Genomic DNA, 21,745 nt, shown 5'->3' with positions numbered 1-21,745 from the left:
TAAGTATGTTCCATGGTCTCAATACCGTTTCAGAGGCTTTCCTACCGTATCTTGCCAAGAAAAAGATTCTTGCGACAAACCTGGCAAATCCTTATTGTTTGAGGGGTTTTTGTCAAATCATCTTATTATTGTAAAAAAAAAAAATAATAATAATAATAATATTGACAGTATCTATCCAAAAATAACTGTACTGGCTTTTAAAGGCCTATACTGGTCAACCCGTATGTGGTTTCTCTGTCTTACCAGTAAATGACTCACCTGTCCACCTTGCAGGCCTTATACCAACTGCCATACTCTACATATGGGCCAGAGTCCTTACGTTTACCCTGAGTGAGAGAGAAATAGAAAATATATAGAAAGACAGAGGGAGAGCATGAACCACAGCTCTAATATAAAGCCTATTAAAAATGTCCCCATTGTAATTTCTGCGGTCTGTTACCCTCCATCAGTCTTATTTAGCTTTAAAATCCATTTCCCTAATGCACTGCCTGATAGACAAAAGTCATTCTGAAAAGCCAACCTTGCTCTCCTCCCTCTCTTCTGCATGCATCCAGATCGGCTTGTTATCATCTGCAGAACAAGGACAAAAAGGAGAGCACATCAACCTGTATTCAGCTGTAGGGGAGGGCAATATACAGAGCAGAAACACAACAAATGGGGGAAAAAAGGGAAGTAGAAATTAACTGTCCAGAAACAATATCAAACTATGACATCCCTGGGTTGATATAGGCTTCAAATGAAGGGTTCTGCTATCTCTGTATGTGTAAACCCATGTGACTTAACACTGACACATGGATGCAACTCGCCAAGCCCATTTCCTGCCAAGCCACCCTCGTGTTGAATGTGTGAGCACATTAGGGTTTGACAGGCTTAGTGGCGGTGAGAGGAACACATCAACATTAAGCCGCTTCGCTCACATTCGACAGCAAGGTTTAATCCTGTGACCCACTGAGATGGCCCAGCACGATGGGAGGGTTTCAGGGTGTGGCCGAATCAAAAGCTGAATTTAAAAGCAGAGAGGCAGCAATAAGAAAAAAAGGACTACGAACAAGGCTCCTAAATATTTTGCATTTTAGTATATGCATATTGGTCCCACATCATAATGTGTTAAGGCTTAAAATTGTATGATAGAGGCTCTACAGCTAAATCAACTGTGTATTCATATGCAAATTATTTCCATATTTTTCCAAATTGCTGCTACTACAAGTCTAATATTTAGCAAGAGCTGAATATCGCTCATAATTTTCAGAGACTGAAATCATTTTTTATACATTTCCAGAATAGACCTGTGTGAGAAGTCACACTTTCTAACACAATCCTGGACTTGAACCCACAGAAAGCTGGCTCAGATCAGCTGTTGCCATTGCTAGTCTAGGTAGTTAGCTAGTTAGCTGCTAGTCTAATCTAGTTATGGCACTTTAGCTGAATCTGTGATCAACTGTTGGTTACTTACTGTTGACAGATCCAAATTCTTTCTCATGTGCCCTGGTCAGGATCTCTTTGTACAGAGCTTCAGCGTCTTTGAACTTCCCTTGTTTCAGGTAGCATGTAGCCTGAAGAGAAGCAAGATGTGAGTTAATACGGGTAAAACTGCTCTGTTTACATCTATTCTGATCACATAGGCTATGTCTAGGTGTGTATGTTGCTTGTCAATGATTCATCTTTATAACATTTGATATGAAAACTCATCATGATAAGACTGGGAATAAAAGAGAGGAGGAAACATCCCACTGGAAATGAACAAGGCATGTGTTTCCAAGTTACATAAAAAGACCGATTCATCAAATCTCTCTAATCACTGGACCTCAGGGTGTCTGCAAGTCTCGTTAGGTCATATTTAAAACTACTTAACTATTTAAAACTACAACAAGGTAGAATGGAATATAAGACCATTCTCACAACTGAAATGAAACTGGATTTAGGACTTAAAACTGTTTCATTCAACTACATTAAAGACCAGTTAAGGCCTTGAGTTTAGATTGTAAGGCACTCTGAAACTGAGTCACATATACAGAATTTGTTCAATTGTGCCGCCCAAGTCAGGCATTTGAAACTGAATCCCCACCAGGTTGTTCTTGGTCTTGGCCACATTGGGGTCATCAGCTCCCAGTTTGGACTCGTAGATCTCCAGTGCCCGTCTGTAGTAGTACTCCACCTCCTCATACTTGCCCTGGTTCTGACACAGCAGGGCCAGGTTGTTCAGCTGCTTGGCCACATCTGGGTGGTACTTCCCCAGCACCTGGACACAGCAGGGAGACACGAGGTCATACAAAAAAAATGTTCACCATCATATAATCTTATAAAAACAAAATGAAAAAACATTTTATCATTTTAAGTTAATGACTAAAGTTAAGTATATGCTACCTTTTCTCTGATCTCCAGTGCTCTCTTGCACAGAGGTTCGGCCTCCTTGTACTTGCCCCTCTTGCCATACAGCACAGCCAGGTTATTGAGGGTGGCAGCCACAGCGGGGTGGTCCTTCCCCAGCGTCTTCTCCCGGATGGCCAGGGCATCGTTCAAAAGGTGGGCTGCCTCTTTGTACTTGTTCTGATCCCTGTAGGACAGGGCAAACAACATAGTATATTACACATAATGTGAGTGATTCTATAGATTGGGTGTACTGAATGTATCTGCGCTCTGAACACATTTAAATTTAACTAAATTCTTTAATGTTACAATGTATCTTTAGTAGTTCCCCAATTCCATTTTCTCTGGATGAGTATAGTTCAAGAACCAGAAAAGAGACAAATAGATAAATGAAATAAAGAAAAAAAATGAAAAAATGAAAAAAAAAAAAAAAAAAAAAAAAAGACATCTCATAAATTCAAATTTAAAACTACTTAATGATTTTTAGGTTCTAATATTTATAGAACTGGCCTTGGACATTTTACGATTTTCCAAGGCAAAAAAATGTTACCAAGTTACTAAGAAAGCCGGCAAGACTGTTCCTGAAGGATAGAAAATAAGGTTTAAGACTGGACAGGGACAAATCTTCTGGTAGCTTGGAAAAATCTGTCTTGCAGAAATTAACAAAAATGCTCTGCTCTCCCTCCAACTAAAATAAAAACTAACAAGGGCACAAGGCAGTAGAGCCAGGAAGTCCCTGAGGACCCTGCTATAAAATAAGAAAGCTTTCTTAGCCAAGTTGCCCAGTTAAAGTTTATAAAACAATCCAACATCCTCTCCATAAATGACCTGTACACCAGCGCCAGGATGTTGAGCATGGTGGCCACGTCGGGGTGGTCATGTCCTGATGTCTTCTCCAGATCCTCCAGGGCCTGCTTGCACAGAGGCACAGCCACCTCATACCTGCCCTGGGATGCATACTGGATCACCAGGTTGTGTAGGGTCCTGAGGCGGGCTGGGATCTCATAGCCTCCCTGCTGGGCTGCCACCTCTCCACTGGGCTGGGCTGCGGGACGGAGAGGACACAGGGTCAAAACTGAAATATACAAAGAACTGTAGTTGTGCAAAAAATAAAAATAAATTTAAAAAATCAATACAGCAGAATTACATAATATTATTTTTCCTAATACTGTCTTGATTCTGTCGCTCCTTATAATGTTTCATTTATGCACCAATTGCCCTTGCCAATACCCAGCATTATTGAACCAAACATCAAAATCCTGTAATCCATGACAATGATGAAAAATAGAAACCAAAAGTGTACAATAAAAGTATTTTACTGGAATTTTACATTTTACATATAAGAACAACAACCACTTGAGCTGCCTCATGCAAAGCCATAATCCTTAATAATATATTCAACATGGGCAATTATGCTAATGAGGTCATTAATTAAGCTAACCAACACAATTCTAAACCTAATTAGAAAATATTTCATGCAAACATACATTGTCTTCATATAATACATTGGTGGCATTAATACTATATGAATGGGCACAGGCAAACTGTATTTATCTGCCCCATTTAGAAGTGGATGGGTTGGCCAGCGTTCTATGGCAAGAAATAGTTCTCATCAAAAATCTCCAACCTCAAGGGCTGTGAATTATGTCATGTAGCCATGTCATTGTTTTTGGAAAGAGCTGTTGCTGTTGAGTTTTTCACACATTTTTGACAGTTTGAGCTCCATAAAATAATACCGGTCGAGCCCTACTGAAGTGGAGTTAAGAGAGGCTAACTGGAAACCTCACCACGTTACAATATCAGGATGGATCAATTATTAGATTGCATTAGGAGGAAATGATAAAGTTTCTTTCTTTCTATTTTGAGTGACCTGTTTCTTTAAAGCATCAAGAAGTTGAAGTAGTTCCAAGAAAATCTGTTTACTTTAGAAATGAACTTAGAAGAGGCCAAGAGGCAAGATTTCAGGACAAGATTTTAAAATATTCAACTATCAATAATTAAAGAGACCAAGAACTCTTGCTCTCAAGTACCACTCATGGTTAATGGGTATGAAAGCTGTGCAAGCTACACATTGTAATATATTGCATAAGTGACCCCCTTTTTTTGTCTCAGATAAGCCTGAGCTTCTGTTTACACAGTGAGTAGGCATAAAGCCTACCACTTCACATTTTAGCTAAACTGTGCCACTTTTGAAACAAGATGAATGCCAGAGTGCTGCTGCTTGTACAGAGAACTGCTTGTACTAACCGATGATAGAGAACAACTTGTGCCTCTGTAATTCCTGTGAGCTTTTACAGCAATTGAAGCTAGAATATTTGTACCATGTACCTATATGTTCTGTAGCTGTTGCATAACTGAAATGCATTTACTGAACTCGGATATTTTACATAAATAATGGATAAAGCTCCAGAAAAGCATAGCAGGGGGACTCCCAGCAAAAGACAGTGCACACAATCTAACAACTGCTATCTAAAAAGGAAAACAGCAAATAATGAGATTTTTTTTTTTACATTCATTCTATCTATTCATTCTATCCATACCAACCTGCTTGACATTTTTGACATGTTACAAAAATGCTTATTTTTCTGGATCTGTAGACACACAAATGCTTCAATAACACATATGTGGATGACAACAGAAAACATGTAACAAGTCACTACTGAACATTAAACAAGTATATGAGGTCCAAAGAGTAAATCTCTACCACATATTTACCCTGTGCATATGAATACACTGAATTCACAGTCCTGTGAATTGGGATATGTATTATATTTGCTAAACTGTTGCTATCGGTCCTGTCTTTCTGCTGTGTTCACTGCACTGAGGTTTGTTATGTGTAAACATCAGACCAATTCTTCATTGGTACATAAAACGACTGGCACCTGTGTGGCAGTACTGCAATAAAAAGAACTTTAAGGGAGGCTAAGACTCATACATGCTGCCACCAATACACAGGGTTCCCACTTTATCAAAATGAACATTCCTTGACTTTTCCATAACTAAAATGTTAAATTTTCATAACCTACAGTATATAAACTTTGCTTTTTCCTTAACCACAATTTTAGCCACGCTTCAAATTTAGAGTTCTTATAAAGTTTATTATTCTGTTTTATTCCACAGCTGAGAGTAAGTATTATGTTTGGTGAATAACTACTTTAAATTGAAAGTGACAAAATGCCATGATATTTCAAGACTTGTCCTAAGAATTTATTAAATCCTGACTTTCCAGAAAATCCATGACCAGTGGGAACCCTGTATACATAATGAAAGTGACCACCAAACTTTTTACTGTTTGTGTGTATCTTGCCACTTCCTGGGGCTGCACAAAGTATACTTCAAGTCTGGGCCAATGTCCACTGAGGTTACCTGGTCCCTGGTCATCATCGTTGGGGAATAAGTCATCCAGACTGTCCTTTGAAGTGTCCCCTCCTCCTCCACTGCCACTGGAGCTCTGGCCCTTCTCTTCTGAGGGCGAAACATCATCGTCAAATTTCTTAATCTGGTTCATGAACTCCAGGTGCTTCTTCTCCTCCTCCAGCTGGGCGACACTCTGCTCGCTGCGCTGCAGCTTGTGCTGGGTTCCTGCCAGCTCGTCCCGGAGCCACTGGTTCTCCTGGCAGAGTCGGCGGACCTGGGCCCGCAACTTCTGCTTCTCCGACTCCACAGCACTCAGGTGGCTCGACAGGGCAATGATGACCTGAGGCATAGGGGGAGGACAGTATAGCATGCAGTTAGAAGAGCACCAGCCAACATTTCAGATGATGTGACATCTACTATCATTAGTAAAGTGGATATAATGACCAAGCAGGTACAGGAAAGAAAATTGTGATTCCTTTAGTGAAACACAGCCTTTAAAACCTGGAAAGACACTTAAGCCATGTCATGATATTACAACATCCAAAATCCTAGACTATATCTAAGTCTTTTGTCACAACATCAATATATCACACAGCCCTACTACAGTTCATTCATTAATTTTAAAACTTTCCTAACACAGTTTTGAGGATGTAATCAGCTGTATTTTTCAGATTTTGAGTCATTAACTTCAGTTCAAATTTCCTCTATACATGTGGCCTAATTTGGAGGAAAACCCAACTCTTGAACTTTCATTATTTGTATGCACTATACAGACTCCATGCTTCTGTTTTCTATAATGTAATTGTAATTTGAGGGAAAGCACATTTCCCCTTTCATTTCTATAGTTTAACAATGATCTGTGTTGTGTCTAACAATGGGCCCATATGCATTTTTACTTATGTACTTAACTTGCAGTGTATCAGACGAGGAAACATCAATATTCTGTGCGGCAGAGTAATCAGAAAAATTCTATGCTATTGCTAACCTTCTGGTATATCTAAGTGTACATTACATTTTAATGCACTGAAGCTCCTATCCACAGTAACACCATAAGTATCCTGCTCAAGGCCACTTTGAAAAGGCTAATGACCATTAATGGATGCATGTATGCACTTACTGCAATGGGAACTTTGCGTACAAGACAGTGTCTTTGAAGCATTATACCACATTTTTGCAAACTTACTGACAAGGATTTAAGTGAGGAAAGGATTCCCTGAATTCATTTCATGCATCACAGCACTGGTGTCACCCACATACCAACCTCCAACATTCAACCCTTCAACATATGAACCCACAGCATGACTCATCACATGTGTGATTAAGACTACAGGGAACAGGGAAACAGAACGGTAAACAGAAAATGAATGAGAGGCATCCTTCGTCATAAACTACCAGAGTTATCCTGAGTCTCTGGAGTCATCCACTGAATGATACCAAATTACAGAATTATAACCTATCATAGATTAAAGTTAATTTCTTTTCACTACAACTTCACTACCTAAGTATCTGTACAGTTGCCTCCCTCCTTGGATGTGCCTGTACCAAATAGCATTGAGTGCATTTCCATTATCAGATTTACCCATTCAGGATTGTCTTTATTTATCATGTGTTCTCAAATCGCTGGGTTACATCACAGAAGTCTGAGATTTTTAACCTCAGCAGATCATGATAAAGGCCCAATAAATATCAGATGACAAGTCACACATATGTATTTTCTTATACACCAGTGTAATCAAAGATAAAATACTTCTGTCCTAAATACAACAGGAATTTTAAACAAGAATCAGGGGGGTCTAACATTGGCCAATTGTAAATTGTTTTCAATTCAGCTACATGCATGTGACTGCTGACTTCTGCCTACTTTCTCACCACTGCATGTCAAATGTAAAATTCCCTGATTTTCCATGACTTTTCATGTCTAAAATGTTGAATTTCCATGACCTATATAAACATCAGAGGTTAATCATAATTTCCTTGACTAAAATTTAAACAAATATCCTGTTTTTATTCTGTTTGACCAAATAAATACTATACAGTCAATGTCCTTTTTTCAGGACAGCGAACATAATGCAACACAACTGCAAACAGTTACAGTTGGATAACTAGTAAATGATAGTATGACTTGTCAAACATTGTGAACTTTAATACTACAAATATGCAAAAGACCAATTACTAATCTAGTAATCTCTCCTGTCTTGTCTCTCTCTGTTACATGATATGTTCATTCAATACCTTACTTTTTTATTTCTTCCTTAAAATTGTAGTAAAAAAAATGTATCATGCAATAATACTCATTCAAAAGGAATAAGCAAAATGTGTAAGGATTCAGATTATAGCATAAAACTCCATTTACTGAATATTTCTGGCGTAAGTAAGGCCTCACCACACCAACCCATTCAATATCATCTCCATTTCTGTACCTGTGCCTCTCCCAGGCCCAACTCGATGGCCTCCAGGCTCTTGCGGAGCAGCCCGGACTTCTCCTGGGCGATGGGCGGCTGGGTGCAGTCCAACAGCGAGGTGAGCAGCTGGGCGTGCTCACCGCGCAGAGTCTCCAGGCCCTGCATGACAGCCTTGGTGTTGAGGACGATCTCATCCTGGCTCAGGCGCTCCAGGGCTTCTTCACGTGGATACACCATGGTGGACATTGCCTGGCTTCATGCACACTGAGGAGAGAGGAGGAGGAGAGGTTAGGAGAAGGATAGGATGTAAGACGATGTGACCATGAGAGGGTAGAGGGCGTTTCTTTTTCATCGCTAAATGGTATTCATCAAGGGAAGGTGTTTTTGCTGAGCATGCATGATCTTCTTGCAGCATTGCCCTGCTTGACATTCATGCATTTTACACACAAATGCATAAGGGAGCTGCTCAGTGAAAACACATTCTTCGTCTGAATCTTCACTGGAGGTGGATATGACAAAATGAGAGAGGAAAGGAAGAAGAGGGGAGAGGGGAGAAAGGCAGAGTGGATTAGGAGACAGACAAAAGGACAGGACGAGGTAGATGGGAGGTAAAGAGAGAGTAGACAGGAAGCAGAGCTGAACAGTTAATCTAAATATTATGCAAACTGCAACACTGCCAAGTGCAGACATCCAAATCGCAGGAGCAGCAATTTTTGGATAAAGGTAAAACGCAGTCAAACAGTATTACAAATGAATTACTGTGGTGCCACAGAGGTGCCCTGGTCTACAAATCATACTCTCCAGATATATGAAAATATGTCTGGTACAGATCCCAGCAAAAATCATTTTAATAGATTTTTGTCAGGAAAAACGAATATTAATATGCAAAAATAATAATTTCTACTAAAATCATGCATCAGATCACTACTGTAATGTTTGGCAGAATAGCTGCAATATGATTTTTTTTTTTTTTTTTACCATATCATTGAGTCCTAATTAGGGGCAGATGAGAGGTGAAGATGAGTTTGAATACAATACAGATTTATTCTTCCAGGTTTCATTATAATAGTAAAACTGAAATACCACCCAATTCAAGTCAAGACATTAGAACCTATTGCTTAAATAAAACAACCCAACCTCCAGGGCAACATTCATAACCAACAATCCCCAGTTCAGTGTGTTGCTGCTGGACAGTTTCATTATCCACATGGGCGCACTTGAGAAATGCCTGGCCGGCACACAAAGTATGAGCACAAGACAAAATCAGCACTAAAAATAAATACACTGAACAGGATAATGCTGAAAACACTAAGGACATGACTCAGTAAATGTGCCTTAAATGCCTGCTGTCCACATAACCTGGTACCAATTAACTGCAGGCCAATGATAGCACAGTGTGCCTCAGTGTCCAAGTCAGTGTTGTACTGAAACTAATGTTGACTGCAACAATTTTATTTTTTTTTTTATTATTTTACAATGTCAACAAGATACTAAGCTTATTACATGCAGCACCGATAAAATGCATTATTTATTCATTCATTAAACTATTAAAAGCACAATTTTGCTTTCAATTTTTATTTGTTTAATATGATTACCAGTATAGATGGGGGCTAATACTGAATATTAATAATCTACATAATCTACAACCTCTTCTGTCTCTGCAATTTTGAAAAATTGGCCAAAAATAAATAAATAAATAAATAATTTCCTCATTAGTCCTTGGGTGATATGCCCCGTTTGTGGGAGCGACGCCAGTAGAAGACAGATAAAGAGAACACACACACAAAGAGAATTGATTATATAGATTCAAAGGTTGTTGAGATGGCTCAAAGGCAAATCCTGAAGCAGCAGCTACTGGGGTCTAATAAAGCCAATTAATATGAGATGCCATCACTCTCCTGGAGGTAAATCTCACTCTCAGGCTCAATTAATAATGTAGACCAATTAGTACTGAAGAGGACAGCCAAAGGATGTGAGGGAGGGTCCCAAAGAGGGCAACCAATCAATTAAAAGGAGGAAATATAGGAGGAAAGCTGATTCATTTATTCTTTTTAGTTTGATGATTTTTAAACCATCATGCTGCTCCTGAATCAATATTTTGTCCTTATTTTAGACATATATTTTATTCAAAATGGAAATTAGTGTCACTTTGAATGCAACAGATGTTGGCATTGCCTGTTCAAACAAATATTTCCTTGGTCTCTGATATAGCATCATGAGAATCAATTTCTATCTATACGACTGTGATAAATGTTAACAGTTCAATGTAAATTTGACTTAGGTGCTCGTGATAACTGTCTTTGAAATATGATTCAGCTGTTTTCCATAGTCCAGGATTTTATGTAATCCAAAATATTATTATTAATATTATATTAGATATTACAATATTGTAATATCTAATAATTACAGAATTCCAAATCATAGGCTATGGAATCGGCAGCCAGGTACGATGAATCGTATCATATCAGGATGCCCCTGCAAAGTCCCATGCCTTATAAATTGTAAATAGCCTATTACAGCATTTGCTGGCATGAATTTAAAAATCTGACAACATGGAAAATGAGTGCCAGAAAAGTAATTGCTAGATATTGTGATAGCTGAGAAAATTCAGTTCTGAATTTATGCCAATTCACTGGGGCTTGGCCTGACTGGTGTTCACCATTAATACAAACCAGGTGATCCCACTGATATCATGTTTTGTTTTGTTTTTTCCCCAGAGGAGAGGTCTGGTTTCATTCATGTAGCCACTTTTCACCCATTTCTACAAGCCAGAGGTCTTAATATTGACGGGCTGTAATTGAAACCATTGCAGCAGCAGCAGCAGCAGGAGCACACAAGAGCCAATTGTGCAACATCGTGACTTTCTCCTCTCCTGCTTTGATCGTGGACGCGCACCTGTTCTCCTCTGCCGCTCGCCCCCAACCCCCCTCCCTCCATCAACCATCCTCCTCTCCCCCCTCCCATCGGCCCTATCCATTGACTGCAATGCACCACTATGATCGCTTCCCATAAACTCCACAGCTTCCAAACGCAGAGATAAGCTCTGAAACACCATTAGGCATGAGAAACTAATATTATCCGCAATCCACCCATGTTTTAATGGCTCATTCGGGCCACAGAAACCTAATGCAGCCGCCGGTGAGGCCTGTGCTGAAGGGGAGGCACCGACTTGGCAGAGGATCAATCAAGGTGACCGATAATGGAGAGCATTGTTCAGCGGAGACGGCAGACTGAACTAGATTACTGTTATATGCACAGAAAGCTGTGTTAATTTCTTATGGCTATACCTGAAACGCGATATGTCAACAGTGTTTGTAAACAGTGTAGGCCCAAGCTCAAGGATGCAGCAGCCTTACACAACCTCAGATGCGCAATAGGCCGGCGGCTATACAAGATAAATAAAACCTAATGAAGGTAAACACGAATTAGGACGCGATGTTTCATGAAGGCAACCGTGCCTCGTTTGTGAGACATTTGACGAGCCTTGACCAAGAGGTAACAATTGACAGCATGCTAAAAAAAAAAAAAAAATGCCAACGCATTATCATCACATTATAAATCGGTCCTAGATTCAGATAGATGCCACATCATGCCGATAAACCCGTTTATCCTTGTGCATTACCTTCATCGAAGACGCTTTAGGCTTTCTCCCATTGACAAGTGCGATGCTTTCTGTCCTCTGAACAAAGCAGGACAATGTTGTGATGCTCCACACCAGCGTCAAGGTAGCCGAAAGCAACACGAACCACTTCCGGTCATCATTTCAAAATAAAACGCCTTTCGCTTGGCGTGAGGGAAAGTAAAAAAGTGAAAATGTGGAATTCGTTTAAAGAGAGGGTTGAAGTGAATGATAAAAGTCTTTTGTATTTTCAAAAGCAGTTTACACGACTTGTATCCGTCCACGTAACTTATATGCTACTTTAGGTACTGACGTTAGCTGGTTAACGTTGACAGTTGACGTTAACGCAAAGTAACGGATGATGTCAACGTCAAAACATTAACCGTCGTTTCACTTAAAATTATAAACTTGAAAAATGTGCCATATGAGACAAAGAGCTGGTATTAGGGACAGCCAAAACTTTCATTTAATGTAAATTAGCCTTATTAACTTACCTTTGTTGGTCGTTATCCTCGCCGTCTTTCACTGCTGAACTCCCGAGGCTGGCACGTTATTTGGCCAGCACCCAGAAAACCCAAAATAGCTCTCACACCACTGGGTTTAATACGATTATAATCGCAGCTGATGTCTTAAACGTTAACACCTCCGTTAGACTCACCTTTAGCTACTTCCTCGGCAAGCTCCTAACGTCGTTATCGCTTTATCCGAGCTAACTTGACGACGGGAGGGCGGTGAAAGTCAGAGAGTCTGTGCCAAAGAAATATTACCACACAGGAGAGTCAGTTACTGCAGTGGTGGCCATTATCGACCCACGGCACAAAGTTTCTCTGAGTCATACAGCCGGCCTGCCGCTGTTAAATGTGGCCCAGTTCCGACAGCTGAGACCTGGAAGATGGCTGTTGGCCGAATTTCTCCTATTTCTCCACGGCCAAAGATGAAGTTAAACAAAGGACAAGATAGTTCCCATCCTGCTCCTCACTGCGGAGGCTGCTGGCCGGTTGACCGCAGCATCCTAGGGGCGGGAAATCACCTCGCGCATGCGCACACAACACAGAGCAACGATCAAAAATCTGAATATTAATTATCACTCTGCAAGTTGGACAGGTGTATTAGAGATATTCTGTGTAAAGTAAATATTTCTACCGCACGATATGGACAAAATTTCATACCTCAATATTTATGCCAAATATCCCAATAGCAATACGATATACGATATGACTATGGGGCCACACTTATTTGAAATGTTAAGTGAAAAAATGTTAAGTGAAGAAGCAAATATAGCATAGGCTATTCCAAATGAGTTTTCACTGCTTTAATTTAATTTAATCTATTAAAAAAAAAAAAAAAAAAAAATAGAAAAAAAAGTGTTGTCTGGCATCATTTAGAGTCATAGCCTTTTAGTGTATGTAGGTCCACTTTAATTATACATAAGCTCAAGTTCTTATATCTGTATTTAGTGTGATATTTTAGGGGATTATTGCACACATTTGACAAATGCACTTTTTTTTTTTTACAATTACCATTAATGCACATATTTCTATAGGTAATGCACATACTTTATTATTATTATTATTATTATTTACAATTTTATTGTTTCAGGTACATTTTTAATATATTTCTTATTTCTTTTTCTATCTATTATAATTTAATTCTTTTCTTGCAAATCTGAGCAACTGCAGCTGACCCACTTTCCTCATGGGGATCAATAAAGTTTTGCTTGACCTTGACCTTGCTAAAGTATTTCTGATTCTGATTTCTGATTCTGACACTGAGCACAACTTTAACATTATTTATTTTTCAAAATGCATATCATTAGCCTGTCATAACCAGTGTTTTAACAGTGGAAAGCTTTTTGGCAGAAGCAATAAAAAACCTTAAATTTACTTATTTTCACATAATGTCCATTAAAACATTTTAACACCGCCAAAATAAGCCTCATTAATTAATTAACTCATTGAATTAACTATTCAAACAGGAGTTACTTTTGATTCCTGTCATACTTTGATAATTTAAAGCAACATCCTGCCGGTAATTATGTCTGTTTTGCCTGTAAAGTTCATCCTCAGCATTATTTGAGATGTTTTCATCAGTAAGGAAAAAAATGGCTCACATTTTTATTAAGAGTGTACTGGAAATAAATGTCACACTTCATGCTTTCTCCTCCCCGAATCTGCTCTCCAGGCCACATCAACATCAGAAGTTATGGTCCTACACTGTGTTGATTGTGTTTTATTTTATTAAAATTTATTTATTTTTTCCTGCTGCACGTACAGCACCTTTAAAACCAGGCCCAGGTCACTCACAACAGGATCAGCAGCCTGACGCAACCCAATAAAAGAATGAGGCAGTCTTAGTTGACCAGATGTGATTTCAGCAGAGGAAGGCAGGAGTGAGAGCTCTTGCGTCTCCACACGCTCTCTGTTGCTCTGTTGTGATGTCATCAGTGGCCTCTGAGGGGGAGGAGGAGGAAGGGGAGAGGTGGGGGGGCAGCGGGGCACTGGGCCACTGTTGGGGAACACATAGGACCCCTGAGCCACTGACACATTTCTCATGGCTAATGTAAACTGTAAACAGTGTCAAATGATGAATCACTTTTTCAAATAAATTTTTTACTTACTGACGTTTATATGATAACTTTTTACCCGCTTATCCCATTTAAAAAATGACAGTACTATATCTGAAATATTGCTATAGGTACTCATTGCATATTACTACTACATACGGTATATTTTAATCTCTAAGGATGTGGATTATATTTCAAAGCTTTGCAGTGATGCTTCTCAAATGTGTTCTAGACTTTCTCTATTTCTTTGTCATCCGTTGAATTTGCTGATTTTATTCCTCTTCCCAGCCTTGTATTTATTAACACATTACTTTCAACCCCATCTTATTTATTTGAAAAATGCTTAGAATAGAAGAGTTTAATTGCCTATTACTGTCTTGTTATCTGCATTTGGGCTAGCCAACAGGTTGCAGAGCAAACAAACGTAAAATGATGTCCTGTGTTTGAAAAATAAGAGCCGTCAAGCTACAAATCAGGAATATTTTTATTTTAAAAAACAAACAAAACAATGAACATTTCCACTTTTCATCCCACATCTGTTTGATTGACAAACGTAATCATGAAAAAGCAGTACTACAAAACATGTCAAATAAAAAAAAATGAAACAAAACCAAAAAAATAAAATAAACAAAAAACAAGAACTAGAATACAGTATAACAAGTACTATTCTGATATGTACAAGCGTCATAGTTTATTATAATTATTATCATTATAGGCAAAAGGCAAAAAAGCTGAAGACTGCTGCTGAAGAAACAATGGCATGTGCAAAATACTCTCCACAAGTCCACAAGCTTAGGATGCTCTGCTCCGAGTTGAGCAGCATCAGGCAGAAAATCTAATGCTTTCTTATGCAAAAAAAAAAACACGTTTCCTGTGAGAACAGGCTGCAGATTTACACGCTGTGAGGGAACGGGGACCATCTTTTTCTAATGAGTTTACAATTTGGAGGAAAAAAAAAAAACTAAGCTTGTGGAAGCCTGGTGAAGAAGACTCTCTCGTCAGAAAGGAAATGTAGGCTATTCGGAGGACGGCGGAGAGAAAAGACACTGCTGATCACTGAAAGAAGGTTATTGATCGACCACACAGTTCCTAATCTCCATCACGACTAGTCAAGGACACAGGGGAACCATTGTCACACGGGTACAAACACGGGTCGACACGGGTACAGAGGTACAGGTAAAACGCACAGGAACGAGCTCAAGACTAGAACGGCCGGTGGATTTTAAAAGACAAGGGAAGGAAAAAAAAAAAAAACAAATGGTAACACTGAGGAAAATGTGGATTGTGGGAAAAAAAAAAACAAAAACAAAAAAACAAAACAGTGAGTATGCAGCTACGGTGGGCCAAGGGTGCGGTTTCTCCAAAACATTGAAATGTAGGCTTTGCAGTATGGATCCGTTTGCTGTTGCTGTGTTTTCAGTAATCACCCCAAAATAAAACATCATAAACACATAAACAACTATATCTTACACCTTTTCTTCATCTCGGGCGATATAATCAAAAAATCTGCAATATTTAAGTTTTGGCAGTGATTTCTTTTTCTTTTCTTTTTTTTCTTTTTTTTGTTCAAATAGTGTAGTAGGGAGGTAACCTCCCGACAGGAATCAATAAATTATCACATTACAGAATTGAAGAAAACTTTAGAATCACATTATTACAAGAAATAGGCTAACAATGCTACAAGGCAAACAGCATTTTCAGCAATGAACACTTATCAAAATCAGTAAAGGTTGCTCCCAACAACAGATACAGCCATCAATCCACCACGGTTAAGGTTAAAAGTGGAGGTAAAATAAAAAAATATGAAGGGTTTCATTCCAAAATGCTCTCTTGAAAATTCATCAGTCAGTATTTAAAAACACAGACCAATTATTTTTTGTCATGTCCTCATTTTGGAACGACACCCTTCACAGATTCCAGCTTGGATTTAGACAACCTTTACTTCAAACTACAGAACGTCAGCGGCGCTCGCTATTCTTAAGTTACCATAAAACCCATATAACCACGTACAATCTTTAAGAAGTTGTTGATCAGAGTTGAAGCCCCCTGTGTGAGGACCATCAGTCTGTCTGTCGAGCCCTTGACTGGTTTGTCAGCAACACAAGCGGGAAAAACACCTGCAGTGGGTTGTTTAGAGCTGCGTTCAACAGCCATAATTTGGTTTGCTTACACAAAAACGTCGTACAAAGTATCCAAGTTCACTCTGTAAACTGGTGATGTCGTTTCGACCGCTGGATTAAAGTACGTTTTTAATCAAATTTGAGGAGAATAACTATCCCTGTTGCAGTGACAGCGGGCAAATATCAAATATCAGCTGATTAAATTCAATATTGTGCCGCTTGTTTCTTCCTGTTTTTCCTTCTCAGAGGATTAACATGTCTCGCGGTGCCCCAGACCAGGCTGTCAACATGATAATATACCACAGAGTGAACAAACAAAGAGCTCTGAGTGAGTCTGGACCCCCCCCTCGATGCAAAACCTTGTGTAACAGGTGCTGTCAAAACAGAAGAATTAGCCAGATTCGAGACAAATCGCTGACATCACAACTGTAACACTGTAATATCTACACAGAGGAGAAAACTTCCTAATCTATAGTCTATTCGTCAAACAAACAAAAGATAGTCTAACAGCATAAATCAAGACAATGGCATTAATACTATAAAAACTATTTTCCTAATACTTCACTCTGTAGTGATGGAGGGTGTTACTATGTAGGCGACACAAGGCAGAGCTACACGAGCTGTCACTCTCGATTTAAAACACTGAGCATACAGATGCTAATTATAATGCACTGGTGCAGATACATTCTTCCCTCTCTGGATAAAAATTCAATTTCGTACTTCCACTGGAGGTTTTAGCTCATGACGGTAAAACGCGTTGGCCTTGTGCCGGGCTACAGAGTAAACAGAGCGACCGCTGCGGGCGTTTGCAGCCCTAAATCTGAGAACGCATGAGAATCGATAATGACCACATCGTCAACACACACTGCCAACACACACGAACCGATTGCATGCCCTCTGTCACGTGGTAGAAAAAAGAGGAAAACTGTTTCTCACATATTTAGATATCTTCGTTTTTCTTTTGTTTTCTTTTGTTTTGTTTTTTTTTTTCTTAAGTTTCCGACCACAGTACATTTAGTTAACCACATACACACACACTTGTCACCAGTTACTGTACACTCACTAAGCACCTCACAACATCCTAGATAAAGTAGGTAGCAGACCTGGCGCCAAAATAGGAACTGGGATCAATCCAAATACTGTAGTTTTGTTTTGTTTTCTTTTTTCACTGGCACTGAAAAAATAGTCTGTGCAGAGATGGAAACGCTCAAAGCAAAGAAACCTGGTGAATTTTGGTTATTTTGACCCAAGTCTGCCGCTGTTATTGAAGACGAAGCTGCCAGTTTGTTGCCGATTGAGAAGGTGTGCGGGTGGCAGATGTGGGAGATGGCAACTGGCATACAACATTGTGCTTTAGTGTGAGGCAAGTTTTGCTGTATAGATACACATGGAGAGGCGGGGCTTAAGCAGGAAACACATGCCAGCAGTGCACTGACTCACTCGCCTGCAGATTCCCGTTTAAACCACTGAGTTTCTGACTGTTAGTGAACCGAATCGAAACATGCATTTTCTATTTTTAAGCTTTCATCGTGATGCGAGTCATGACGGCTGTTGCATATTCAGTCTATTAAACTGTGAGACCAAAAAAAAATAGTGATGTTGCTATTGAGCTAACTTGCACTCTGCATGGTCCATGTGTATTTATAAGTGCATAGCAAATAAGATGAGAAAGAAAATTGCAGCTAAGCCCCCTGCCCTGAAATCCTTGAATTCCTCGCAAAAAAATGTAGATTATGCACCACAATTTGCGTTTAAAGGGAAGTCTGTACTCAATTTAGACTAAAACTAGTAAAAGACTCTTCCGCTTTAAATATTCATGTGGTTCTTTTCTTTTTTGAAAGGAACAGCTTGTATTTAGACAAAAATAAGTTAATTTGGTACAGAAAAAGTATTTAAGACTAAATGGAAGCCCTTAAAATGAAAAAAAAAAAAAATGACAAAGTCAGTGGACAGATGGGCGTGTTCCAAAGGGCATCAGATAATCTATAATCTATTCACGAGTGGAGGAAAAACTGACGTGGTGTTTTTACTGTATGCTTCACATGCTAGCCTTTCATTTTGCTGTTAGCAGAGGAGAGCGCCGTCAAGGTTCTCTCTGTGTTTTCACTGGCTCATGCAAACACCGAAGCCCTGTTGTGTTACTTCTTAACTTGTAGTTACTGTTTTCCGGCACATGAGCGGTGTATTTGTTAGTTTGGAGCATGCATGTGTGGATCGGGTGTTGGTTTGAGGCGAGACACCTTCGAGGGTCAGGGGTCAAAACGTACGAGGTCAGAGTTTAGGGGTCCACATCTGTCAGCTGTTGCATGCTATTGCATTTCAGAGAATGAAACGGTAAATGGCAGTTAGCTAATGAACTTGTGCTGTAAGCCCCTGGTAAACACACACATACATTACATTCACGTGTGCATGCACACTCACCACACACACACAACCACAATCACACACTGGAAAGGGGCGTTAAAGTGACTAGTAATAGCGCTGCACCCCAACACCACCCTCCTCCTCTCCCTCCCTCCATCCCAAAAGTGAAATAAGAACTACTGTAGCAAAAAATAAAAGTAAGGAACGAAAGAAAAGACCAGCCGCTCAACAGCTTCTCTCAGCTCTAGCTGGGCAGAGCCGGGGCCGGGCGCTGAGGGGAGGCGGGGTCTGTGTGTGCGGGCGTGACAGGGCCGGGCGGGTGAGAAGGAGGAGAGTCGAAGGTCAGGTCAGGGTCAGAGGCGTGGGAGGGTGCTGAACCCTAGGAGGGGGGCTTGCTGTAGCCAAAAAGTCCGACAGGAAGGTATTTGACGTGAGTCGGCCACTGGGCGGCCAGCTGGAAGAACTTAACGTCGTTCCACTCAACGCCGTCTATGGACACTGCAGGGAAACAGAGACGAGACACAACAATAAGGAAAAAAATGTCTGACAAAACACGTAAATCACAAGTAAAGTGGATAATAAAATGTACTGAAACACCCCAGATACCGCTGTGGTTGTTCGGGTTACCTTTCAGGATGGTCTGCTGCTGCTTGGCGGAGCAGATGAGTCGGCTGATGCCCTCAATCACCTGGCTCTTGGAGTCCACGTCCTTCTCTTTGGGCTTCTTCCCCAGGAAGATGGTGGGCACTGCAGAGAGCACAACGACAGTGAGCCGGCTGAGAGATATTAAACGTGAAGTGAACTATCACAAAGTGGTTTTAAAACTTTTCCTCCACTCACAGCCCGAAGCTTAAGTAAACATACTATTGTAAATTTATTAGCAAATTTGAGTGCCAGGTCAAGGTTCAAGCCAATAGTGGCATTTTATTAAATAGCCTAATGGATGTCGGCCAGCCTTGTTATAAAAAAAAAAAAAAAAAAACTAAAACAAACACGTCTTTGCACATTTTATTAATTAATTTAACCTCAATTAACTGTTGCTGTCTAATGCAGTTATTTTTGGCAAATTATTTGATTTCTTAATTTATTTATAATATATTTGTGAGCTTGTCCCATTATTGAACCTGGCTGGTGGCTATGCCTGTACTACATTAGTGTTAACTCTAAAATAATTCAATTAATCTGGGTTTCAGAAGATAGTATTAATGTCCTGTGGTGGTTTAAATGTCAGAGAACAAAAATGTCTCTTAATAAAACATAACAATAAAAAACAAAAAGAAAGAAAAAAGAATAAAAATTCTAGAGGAAAACACTGACTTCTTATATTTTTCAGTTCAGTATAAAGACATAATCAACAATATTATCAATATCAACCTTTAAAATCCCATATTAGAGTAGATTAGATTATACTTTATTGTCAGAGCGGCTGAAATGTTTACGTCCCAGGACACACTGTTTACAGACGAGCATGATGCACATAAAATGACAACATTAAATAAATTAACGGTCACAACATATCAACAGCGATCCTTTAATCACGTTTCTGAGCATGAAATAATAACCTCCAACATCACAATGCCATCCAGTCACAGTCCCTCCTCTCACCTTTCTTGTTCTTCTCCTTGGTGACCACGGTCATGGCCATGGTGCTGACCTGGGCCTGCGGCTCGCTGCTGCCCCCGCCTGGCAGCCGGCTGACCTGCAGGGAGCGGAAGGCGCTCTTCAGCGTGTTCTTGCAGCCCGTGTCGCGCCGCTCGCCCTCCCTCCTCTTCTCAGCCAGCGAGGCCAGCCAGTAGTCCACCTGCAGGCCGATGGCGTCCACGCCGTGAGACATGCTGGGGCTCCTGCACACAGGGAGAGGAAGTGACGTTTGAACAGGGCATGACACGACAACACCGCTTACTGTAAGAGGCTACAGTTTTCAGTTTAATATTCCACACTTTTTCCAGACCCCAATTTCTGAACTAGATTTTAAGATGGTAAAGTTGGTGCATGGTTTATTTTTGACACACATTTTATGAATTTACTAAGTCTTTTAGTTGTAGTCACATTTTCCTAGTCTTGTTATTGTCAAGTCAACTAAATCACTGATTGCATTTAGTCTCCTTTTAATTTAGACATAATTCAGTCATTCTGTTTAAAGATCTGGCTGATGCCCAAAGCACTTCCACCAATGTGTGGCACCCACCTGGGTGATGCATGGCAGCCATTTTGTGCCACAACGCTCACCATCAAGCTTGAGGCGAAGAGGGAGGGAATCATTGAGCCAATTACACTGCGGGACGGTTAGGTGTCCAGATGGAGGGAACCAGGTTGGGAATTTAGCCACGACACCAAAGAATCCCCCACTCTTTGTGATTAGTGCCACGGGATCTTAAATGACCACAGTGAGTCAGGACGTCTGTTTTTGACGTGTCATTCAAAGGATGGCATCTCCTGCAGCAGTGTTCCCGTCACTGCACTGGGGCATTGGGATTTATAAGGACTAGAGGAAACACTGCCCCCTACTGGCCCACCAACACCACTTCCAGCACCATTTCCTTAAAAAAATGGGGTATTTGCCAAATACTTTAGTCACAATCTAGTCTTGTCTAAAATAACACCGGGTTGCTGTTCAAAATGATGCATCCTGTGAGAAACTTGATAACACGTCTAAGGTTTGCACCTCTATAACAGGTTTTCCATCAAAACAAATAACCTGAAACAGCAGCGGGTTAATGATGAAGGGAAATGTGTGGTCATAAACGCATCAGCACATCACAACGTTGAAACTTGTGCAATTTTCCCCAAACAGCTGAAACTGCAGTGTTTGTCTTCAGCAGTGTTTAAACACGCAGAACCTGAGATGGTCTTTCTGCACCGCTTGGATCTATTCAACACAGCAGTGCTTTTTTTTTTGTTGTTTTTTTTTCTTAACCTTTATTTACCCCGGGAGGCTTTGCTGAGCAGGCAT

At 40.1% G+C, this 21,745-nt stretch overlaps 2 protein-coding genes across 6 annotated transcripts in view; both read right to left on the bottom strand.

Annotated features, from left to right (window-relative positions):
* Window positions 1-12,696, bottom strand: part of klc2 (kinesin light chain 2) — a 39,467-nt gene extending 26,771 nt beyond the window's left edge. For 2 of the 4 annotated variants that reach the window (XM_030075662.1, XM_030075665.1), the window contains exons 1-9: window positions 11,749-11,849; window positions 8,145-8,390; window positions 5,734-6,064; window positions 3,196-3,412; window positions 2,365-2,554; window positions 2,066-2,239; window positions 1,454-1,553; window positions 521-570; window positions 259-326 (exon numbers count right to left, since the gene is read on the bottom strand). In XM_030075662.1, coding sequence (XP_029931522.1) covers window positions 259-326; window positions 521-570; window positions 1,454-1,553; window positions 2,066-2,239; window positions 2,365-2,554; window positions 3,196-3,412; window positions 5,734-6,064; window positions 8,145-8,372 — 1,358 coding nt within the window. In that variant the 5' untranslated portion in view covers window positions 8,373-8,390; window positions 11,749-11,849. The other 2 variants (XM_030075663.1, XM_030075664.1) reach the window with 2 other exon arrangements.
* A 2,078-nt stretch (window positions 12,697-14,774) lies between these two features.
* The window catches only part of pacs1 (phosphofurin acidic cluster sorting protein 1), a 73,348-nt gene continuing 66,377 nt past the window's right edge, over window positions 14,775-21,745 (bottom strand). For both annotated transcript variants that reach the window (XM_030077028.1, XM_030077029.1), the window contains exons 22-24: window positions 20,398-20,636; window positions 19,420-19,539; window positions 14,775-19,290 (exon numbers count right to left, since the gene is read on the bottom strand). In XM_030077028.1, the coding sequence (XP_029932888.1) occupies window positions 19,172-19,290; window positions 19,420-19,539; window positions 20,398-20,636 (478 nt within the window). In that variant the 3' untranslated portion in view covers window positions 14,775-19,171. The remainder of the gene's footprint in view (window positions 19,291-19,419; window positions 19,540-20,397; window positions 20,637-21,745) is intronic.

This window comes from Myripristis murdjan, chromosome 18 (assembly GCF_902150065.1).
Source record: "Myripristis murdjan chromosome 18, fMyrMur1.1, whole genome shotgun sequence".
NCBI classification, from domain to species: domain Eukaryota; kingdom Metazoa; phylum Chordata; class Actinopteri; order Holocentriformes; family Holocentridae; genus Myripristis; species Myripristis murdjan.
Note: the sequence above shows the minus strand (reverse complement) of the source record. Positions and strands in the feature narration are given on the sequence as shown.